This window comes from Triturus cristatus, chromosome 3_2, assembly GCF_964204655.1.
Source record: "Triturus cristatus chromosome 3_2, aTriCri1.1, whole genome shotgun sequence".
Taxonomy (NCBI): Eukaryota; Metazoa; Chordata; class Amphibia; order Caudata; family Salamandridae; genus Triturus; species Triturus cristatus.
The window spans coordinates 860442688-860452243 of NC_140584.1; the positions used below are offsets into that span (position 1 = coordinate 860442688).

The 9556-nt window shown below is 46.1% G+C and overlaps 1 protein-coding gene across 1 annotated transcript in view; it reads right to left on the reverse strand.

The window, feature by feature from the left end:
* The window catches only part of SEZ6 (seizure related 6 homolog), a 1090094-nt gene extending 1088653 nt beyond the window's left edge, over positions 1–1441 (reverse strand). The window contains exon 1 of the mRNA XM_085649158.1: positions 1053–1441. Coding sequence (XP_085505284.1) covers positions 1053–1107 — 55 coding nt within the window. The 5' untranslated portion in view covers positions 1108–1441. The remainder of the gene's footprint in view (positions 1–1052) is intronic.
* Between the last annotated feature and the right edge of the window lie 8115 nt (positions 1442–9556).

Sequence of the window (9556 nt, forward strand, 5' to 3'; positions counted from 1 at the left end):
CATGTTTTTAGACCTCCTTTCACAATCCCTAACCCACCCAGGTCCCCTATTGCCACCCAGTTGGCATCAGGGCGGCCCTCGGTCACACTTCAGACTGTACTTTGTGGCCCCTGGGCCAATGTTTGTGAGTACCTATGCCCTAGAGGGAGGTGCACATCAGAGGCAGGAGAGATTCGAGCACCGGGCAAGGAAGTACTTATCCGAGAGAGCGCGGATACCGGAGGGGCCCCGCAGGGGGCGGCTCAAGAGGCACCACACTAAGGGGCAGGAAAACAAATTGGAGGGACGTCACCAGTGAGCTGCAGGAGGCCCACCGAGAACTTCCTGAGAGTGCACGAGAGTGGCCACGAGAGACCTCAGAACTCACATGAATGATTCATGAGGGGCCTCGTGAGAGGATAGGTGGGAACCCGAGAGGACCTGGTACGAGGAGAGAGCGATAAAGTGGAGGGATCACGAGTGACCTGAAAGGAAAGACAACGGAGAGAGAGGACCCTCTGAATTACAGGGCATGAGACTACGGGGGCCGAAGAAGGACAGCCTGTGACCTCAGAGGGCAGGGACGGAGCAGAAGTCCCCTCATCAGAGTACAAGGGGGAATGGCATGGCCTCAACTCAAAGGACAAGAGGGATCTCAACACAGGGCGTGAACACACGAGGGACCTTATCAGAGGACAGTGGGGCTCGTATGACTGAGGGTTATCACAGGGCGTGGAAAAGACCGAGAGGGACCCCATGAAAGGTTTGAATGAGGGACTTCATAAGAGGGCAGGAGAAGGGCTACAGGACAGCGATAAGGTATGAAGGACCGCAAAGGGCAAGTGAGGGGCTGAGGAGAGACTCCTCAAAGGACAAGTGAAGTGCGAGAGGGGCGCCATCTAGGGCTCAGGGGCCCAGGAGTGACCTCTTCCGAGGGCAGTCGGAGGCTCCCCACCCGGGGCGGGGGCTGGCGGGGTGAAGGTGTGACTAGGACGACGCTAGATGAATGTGAAAGGTTACTTTTACAGGCGGCGTCTTTGAAAAGCAAAGCGCGGGGAGCCCCCGGTGCCTACCTTCTGTCCGGGCGTGCAGGAGGAGAGCAGCGAGCAGCAGGCAGGCAGCAAACATGGTGCACGGAGATCCCTCGCCGTCCGCGTGGACCCGGATCCACCCTCCTCCTCCTCCCGGCTGGCTGGCACAGAAATACTTTGTGCTGAAGAGAGCTCTGGAGCCGGGTGAGGAGACACACTGGAGGGCCACAGGGGCTTCGAGGAGGATGACCGGAGGGGCCGCAGGAGGCTCAGTGACGCCCCTCCCCGGGCTGGGGAAGCAGGCAGCTTGCTGGGGCTGGCAGCGGCTCTGTTGTGTGATTGCAATCAGCTGAAGTGGGGAGGGAGGGGGCTCGGAGCTGGCGGCAGTGGCAGCGGATCCCGCTCTCAGCCGCTCGCAGAGCCTCGCTGCTTTCAGCACCAGAGACAGCTCCTAGTGTCTGAGAGGAGCATAGCAGCACCGGAGGAGGGACAGCAACCACCGTAAAACCTCGAATAGAGGCGCCGCTAATAACAGAGCTGCGTACTAGCACGTAAATGAGGGACATAAATACGATCGAACAACCTATTCGACGCCACCCAGATTCAGCCCGTTGCAGCGGTCAGGTGCTGCAGGGAGGGGTATCATATACCACCCAGCCCTTATGAAGAGACTGGAAGAAAAAGCCCAGTGCATGGGCCAAGGGGCATTTAACAATAGATAATTAGCACCAGTGTTCAGATGAGGGACATTAGCTAAAATAAATCAGAGCATAGCTATGCAGAAAAACATCCTGTCACAGATGTCAAAGGCTATCCACACTAGATAAAAAGCACCAGTGGTGAAAGGAGCGACACCATCGTATGAGCAGCACTCAACGGTGCTGGTAAAAACACACATCGCATTTGCATGGGCCAAAGACAAGAGGCGTCTAACACCCAACAAAAAAAAAATACCAGTGTTCAAACGAGGGGCATCAATTACCATTAATAACCTAAACCTACCTAGGGTGTCTAAAAGCAAAATTAAAGGGCTAGAGTCGAAAGGAGGGCCACGAACTACCGTAAAGCTAAGGGACGTTTCACAATAGAGATGAGGCACCAGTGTTGGAAGGAGGGCCGTCAGCTATCGTAAAATACTTAAGAGAAACACACAACAGAGAATCCCAAAAAGAACTAACGTGTGGTAGGAACTGAGGGACTTCTAAGACCAGATGTAAAGCACTCGTGCTGAAAGTAGGAATAACTGCCGTAAAACATCTAATACAACCCCCACCAGGAGAAGCACATTGTTCCACACACCACGAGACAGCAAAGCACAGACACCTAAAGGACATGCGTTGAGATGGGAGAACGCGTCTACGTTGAACGATCAACCAGGAAATTATGCAGAAAGAGTGGAACATGTCAGAACCCTAAAGACGGCTGTTTCAAAGGATAAAAAACACATCTAACACCGAGAGTAATAGGAGGCACAGGTCCTATCTGGTTAGAAGAAGGAGGCAACACTTGCTATCACCGCTCCCCAAACAGAGACCACTATATGAGACCGAGCCTGCTGAAGAGACCAGAGCTACCACAGACATCTAATACTAGCGCCCAATCACCAAGCTTCAGTGCTGAAAGTAGGAGCTGCCCCTGGGGTATATGAGAAGCCTGTCCTTAGCAGAAGAATGGACAGCAAATACCTACAGGCACCGCCTTAAATGAATCACTCTAGAAGAGGTATCATCTGTCAAAGACATGGCGGCATCTAATACATTAGAGCTCTAGGCCTCTAAAACGTGAATAGCAAGGAACCGTAGACTTGATCCTACGTGCAAGAGTAAATGTACACGTGAAGACATCTACATGCGTGAATGCTCCTTTTTTAATAGAGTCCTCAATCGTCCTGTGCCTAAATATTTGTAACATGTTTGGTTTTCTTGCAAAGCACACTGATGCGCTAGGGCCAAGTTCACAAAAACAGGCTGCACAAAAAGTTGGACCATAGTCCTTCCTTCTGAATGAGAAGCCTCTAGTTTCTGAGTGTGTGTTTATGATTAGAACCTAATATTATGGATTCCATAGCTTCGGTGCTTAGAGGAGACAATCTTTATGCTCTGAATCAACAGCATCCCACCCAGAGGATGGACCCCCCTACCACATACATTAAAAGAGAGAGAAAAGTCTTTCCTAGCGCTCAAGGTTATTGAATGCTGATATCATGGGCAAACCAACCCTCAGGAGAACATCAATGGGAGAAAGGCCAGATGGTGCCATAAATCTCCGAATACACTGTACACACGTGCAAGCAATACCGTATTGGTGCTGAAACTTCATAACAAGAGTGTCCGCATAAGGAGAAGCCCTTACCATATACATTCAAACAGGAAGCAGCATGCCTCGGGGACCATGTGGCATCGGAAATCTGAACGAAAGCGCTCCATTATTGCAACACGGAAAGATGAAAGAGGGACATATGTTACTATAGACTGTTAAGTAGGAAGGACTGAAAGGAGAACTAAGTCTTTCAGGATTCTGTACGTATTTAACTCCATGACTGCCTTGCTAACAAATGTATAAATCACAAACAAGTGCACCCAGCATGTCCTCATGATGTGCAGATATATTTCTCGAACACAGAGCACTATGCTGAATTTTGATCCTCTTCTACGTAAGGTCCAATCTTTGTTTATCAGATGGGATTCGTTGCCATTCTCCATTTTGGGGCGGGTGGCACTTATAAAAATGTCTATTTTCCCGCTCTTCAATTTTTTATTTTCTGCCATTCCTTGCTTTTTGCCCAGTGGCTTTTTTTCAAAAGTAGAATCGTTATTCTCAGGGTTTATATGGGCAAAAAAAAGTCCCAGGATAGCAATGGGGACTCTTTATTTGGAAACTGAATTGGGAGGTTTATCCGTACCTAATGTTAGAGATAATTATAGCGCATATTTTGCCCAATATTTAGAGCGGTTTAAATCTGGAATGCAGAGTCCAAATGTCTTTATTAATTTCTTTTTTGACCGAATTTATCATGAAGCTCAGACCCCATTTCCGTTGCATATTCCTAAATCACCGAAACTTAGTCGATACAAGATGATGCTCTGGTTTTTTAAGCGTCGTGACGTCTTTCTTAAAAGATATTCTCTCCCCCAGTTTAATATCAGAACTCCCTTAAGGAATGCTCTCATTTTTATGGGAATGAAAATTGGAGTGGATACTGTACTGCAATGGGAACGAGTTGGGTTTTATACTCTTTCAGATTTTTTAAGGGAGGGGGCATGGTTGTTACCAGGAGAGATGCAGCTATTATTCTCGGGGAATTTTATGTTACTAGGTTCCTATGTTTCGATCTTTAAAATGCTGGAACAAGTGGAGCCAAGACTTATTGGTTCCTCTAGTCAGTTATGGGACGATTTGTTTTTGACTCCTCGGATGAGGAAGCCAGGGGCATGGAAACGTTGCTTAGCCCAACATATTGAGGTAGATCTGAGTCAGAAAGCCATTAAAAAATGGCAAGAACAGGAGAATCATGTACTCACTATTAATACCTGGAAAACCTTAAATAAGTTGAATTTCAGTGTTCTTCGAGGATCTAACTGGAGAAGAATGCTATTTTTCAGTAAATGGCTCCTGTATCGCACTCCTGCCGCCATCGCTAAAATGTACGTCAATACTAGTGCCATCTGTTTTAGATGTCAGCAATATACTCCTGCTAACTGGTCTCACATTATCGCTCACTGTTTTAAAATTGTGCCTTTTTGGAATGAGATTTTCGAATATTTGCAAAAGTACTGTGGGATCCAGATTACTTATAACGTTAAATTAGTACTGTATGGATATGACTCTGATCTCGGTTTGATAGAACAGATGGTTAAACTATTATTTATTGCAACGGCAGTGGCAAGGTCTCTGGTGCTCCAGAACTGGAAGTCAATTCAAGTTCCTTTGTTTAATGTCTGGCTTAAAAAAATGAGGAATGTTAGAAAGAGTGAACTGCGATATGCACAGCGAATTGGTGGGACGAGGAAGTTTGACAAAATTTGGAGTTCTTATTTTGAGTAATGTTGGACTTTTGTATTCCGTAAATAATTTTCCTTACTCTGTATCTTCATTTTTGGTTGCCAATTTATGTTATTGTCATATTGAAATTAAGATACAAGAACTTAAAAAAAAAAAAATAAAAAAAAAAAAAGAACACAGAGCACAATTGTATTGGGGAGTTCCCCTCCAATGTTTGTATAGGGTTTGTCCCAAAAATGGAAAAGGTGTTAGGCACAGGAGTGCACAGACACCCTGGCAATCAATTAGTTAAATGGTAATCAACACAGCTGCATATTACACAGAAAATCAGATTTAACATTCGAGTTCGGCTTGGTGACTAACCTCCCTGAAATGAGCAAGTCCCTTCCATATAACCCTGAACCTTGCAAAATATCAACACACCAACCACCATGTTTCATCAGTCTCCTCCGCTCTTCTCAGCTCGGCATGGATCCCAGTGCCATTCTTTTCTATGTAATATTTTATCACATTTTTGATGAACAAATCTGTGCAATTCTGTTAATCACACAGCATTAACTTTTAAATGGTAAAACGTGTGCATCTTTGAGGGAGGAAAGTAAAAGACCATAGAAGTCTATCCTGGGCATTACCTAGAAGCTTCTGTAAGTTATGATCCTGACCTGACATGGCAGATGCGGTGACTTCCTCTGAATTTATTTGATACTGTAGACCATAATCTTCTAATGATCTGGTTGTAAAAGATTAGCATATGGAGTTGTGAAAACTCAAATCCTGCAGGAATCATTTGCAAATATTTCTATGTAATACAGTGTCAGTATTCACATATATATTAAATAATGTACCGATACTTTGTAATCAATATGGATGACATTTTATAGTAGTTTGGGGCCTCCTAAGGTATTGAATACTCTTGCTAATTTTCATGACTCAAGTAGGACTGGAACCCAGAAGGCTCATTTCTTGGGTGTGCAACCTTGCGTTTGAACCTGGCAAGTGGAAGTGGGATTTGAGGACAATAATAAACCTAGTATTATATATGAATAATATCTTCTCCTCAAGGACATCCATCTCATCCTCAAGTAGAAGGTTATAAAACATGCTCATTAGCTAAGAGTAACAAGGTTCTGTCACAAGGCCAAGCTCCATAAACTTGCATTGAGAGAAAGCATATATACACACTGGCCTAACATGCTAGTTGTTTTAACTCTATGCTCCAACTGACTTTTTTTCTAGCAAGAGCCACAATCAGTTGAAATGACAATTATGTTTGATTCTTTTGCTATACTGCTTGATGAATTGGATTAGTCTCTGATTGGGCTTTCTGCTTCCTGTGTTTTTTTGGTTTTTTTTTTTATAAATATTTTTATTGGCATTTTTGGTACATAACCACACACAGAATGAAACATCCGAACAGACAGGTCAGTATCGAGCAACATCCCCACCCCGTCCACCCTCCACCCCCACCCCTCTCTCAGCACACCAGAAGTCCATTTCGGGCCTATGCCGCGATTGACAGCAGCGACTTTAATACAAGCAATTGTCCGTGCCCTAGGGCTTTGGATGTCCTCCACGTACCATGTTTGCCCCCTCCAGTGCATCACCCCCCTAGAGTCCCCCCTCCAGGCCATGATATCTCCGCCATTTGGACCACACCCTGGTGAATTTCTTGGGGCATCCTCTCGCCTTATACGTGACCCTTTCTGCCGCCATATAGATGTCAAGACCCCTCCTCCACTCCTCCAGGCGGGGAGGCGAGGGCGCCCCCCAGTATTTAGCTACGTCTCTCTTCGCCACCACCAGCGCCAGTACAAGGAAAATCAGCAGCGGGCGGGGGAGGTCCACATCATTTGTCATACCTAGTAACACTAATTTGGGGTCCTCCTGTAGTGGCACCCCCAGCACCTTACTCAGCTCCCCTAGGATCCCTCGCCAGTACCCCTGGATCTGCGGGCAGAGCCAAAGTATGTGAAAGAAAGTCCCTCCCTCCTGCCCGCATCGCAGACACGACGTGTCCCCCACCCGCCCCATCCGGAACAGTCGTCGTCTATCAAAATACGTTCTATGCAGAATATTGAATTGAATCAACCGTAGCCGGGACTTAATCGCCACCTCACGCGAGTGCATGAGGACTGTATCCCAGTCCACGTCGTCCATCTCACCCACGTCCGCCTCCCAGGTCGCCCTGAGCGCCCCCATACTATCAGGCATATTGTTCATAAGGGTCCGATATGTGAGGGACACCGCCCTTACCACCATGTGTTCCTGCAGCAGTCTTCCCTCCAGGGGTGCGTACTCGGGGAGAGAAGCCGTCTGTATCCCCCCCGCCTGCCAAGCATGCTTCAGTTGTGCGTATTTATAATACTGCGTGGGGAGCAGTCCAAATTCTCTACGGAGCACCGAGAAGGACTTCAATTCCCCTCTCACTAGCACGTCTCCCAGCGTCGACACCCCGATATTATCCCAGTGCTTAAACCCCCGCAATTTGTTTAGCTCTGGTAGCCACGCGCAGTGCCATAGGGGCGTCTGTCTACTCAACTTCCTATCCCAGCCAGTCTCCCGGGTCGCCCTTTTCCAGATCCCCAGGGTGATTTTAGTGGCCTGCAGCAGCCGTCCTGTACCCTTACCACCATATAGGTAATAATGACACGAGTGGGCGCCCATGACATAGCGTTCCAAGGCAAACGTCGGGTGCATTGCCGGGGCGTGGAGCCAGTCATTAATATATACCAGGTGTTCCGCCCAATAGGAGGCCTCAATGTTAGGAAGCGAGATCCCTCCGCTATATTGGTGCCGCTGTAGGGTCTTCATCGCTACCCTGGGTTGTCTCCCAAGCCAGAGGAAGCTCCGGAGTTCCGAGTCAATTTCTCGGAAGACCCGCCGACAGACCGGGTAATATTCGTTCTGTACCGCGTATAGGAACCTGGGCAACGTTATCATCTTAAACATGGCGGCCCGCCCCAACAGCGTAAGCGGCAGCCGGCGCCATCTCTGCGCATCCTCCACGAAGTTGGACAGAACCCTTCCCACATTCCTGTGTTTTGTTTTTAACTGATGGTGCACAAGGTGTCGGGAAAGAAAAGTAGGTTAGGACCTAACCTAGTGCCATGCGATAACCCCTGGTACTAGAGGTAATGGAGGAGTTTCTCAAGGGGAGCTGGGGTGGAGAGTGACCCCATGCTGGACCTGATCATTTGACTAAAAGTATGAGTGTGAATCGAACCAAAATCTTAGGTAACATCTAACACTGCTTTCCATTTGTTTGTCGCTTGCTTGCATGGCTAACATTTTTGTGGCTAATAGATTGTCAAATGCAAACAAATGTCATCTGGGTCAGAGACTACGGCAGAATATGAAAGAAATAAAATATTTGGCATAAAGGATTTGGAGGCGTCCACAAGAAAAAGAAAAGGGAGTACAAGTGGGAATCCAGGATATAGAACAAGAGGGCTTTAGAAATAATACAGTGGTGGGGATGATAAGCAGGGATGCCAGGACCTGAAGCACAGACTCTTGAAGGATGAACCTGTGCGAGAAAGAGACCCTCTGAACTTTCTGCCTGGCCCCTTCATGAGCACCTCAGAGAGTTGACTGAAAGTTTGTCGAACACAAGGTGATCTTTGGGAGTGACTGCATTCCTCACACCCATTCACAAGGTCAGTTAAAACAGAATTTTCAGTTTCCTTCCCTACCTCCAACCACAAGATGAGCTGTGAACACAAGACTTGTAGACTGTGCTCACTGGTACCAGACTGTAAGTGAATTGTAAGACACACCGATGGGGGCCAGACAGTCTTAACGTAGTGAACCCCTACCAAAATGGGTACCAAGATTTGGAAAATGCACTTGAAAATAATTACAATAGTGGGTGGGACTCACTAGCAGGGACAGGAAGAAGTTCTTTGGCGGACTAAAGTACCCTTGATATAGAAGGTGAGCTAATTTACAGAAGAAGCGGAGAGACCCTAAGGATAGAATAAATGTTGAAAAATGGTTACTCTTTATACAATGGACTAACAGAAAAGGGTTACGGCTCCTATCAGCAAGGCTGAGCCCGATCATCAAAGAACCAACATGTAATGTGCCAATACTGATGTCTATTCATTAAATTCTTTTAACGAGAGAACGAAAAAACATTCAATGTAACCCAAAGTCATTATTCTTTTGTTTCTTTAGTTTGATAATGCAAAACTTTTTTCTTTCTTTTTTTGTTTTCAATTTATAAAAGTTTAAAATGTTATAAACATCACAACCTAAGAAAAATCACTACATAATTTACAATCAAATGACAAAATATAAAAAAATAAGATGACAAATGACGTGACTTCACAAACTAACACAAAACATTTAAGACATCACATAAAACGACAAGCCCAGACAGGTAAGTTTTCATTTACAACTTTTCATCCTTGTATTTAGAGCAAGAGGTAAACAGTGTGCTATGTAAGAATAGACTCCAAACTGTTTTGTATTCTATTCAATTTTCAATTTCCAAACAATGAAGTTGTTTATAAGAAACAGTTATTGTCAATAACAGATTTTGA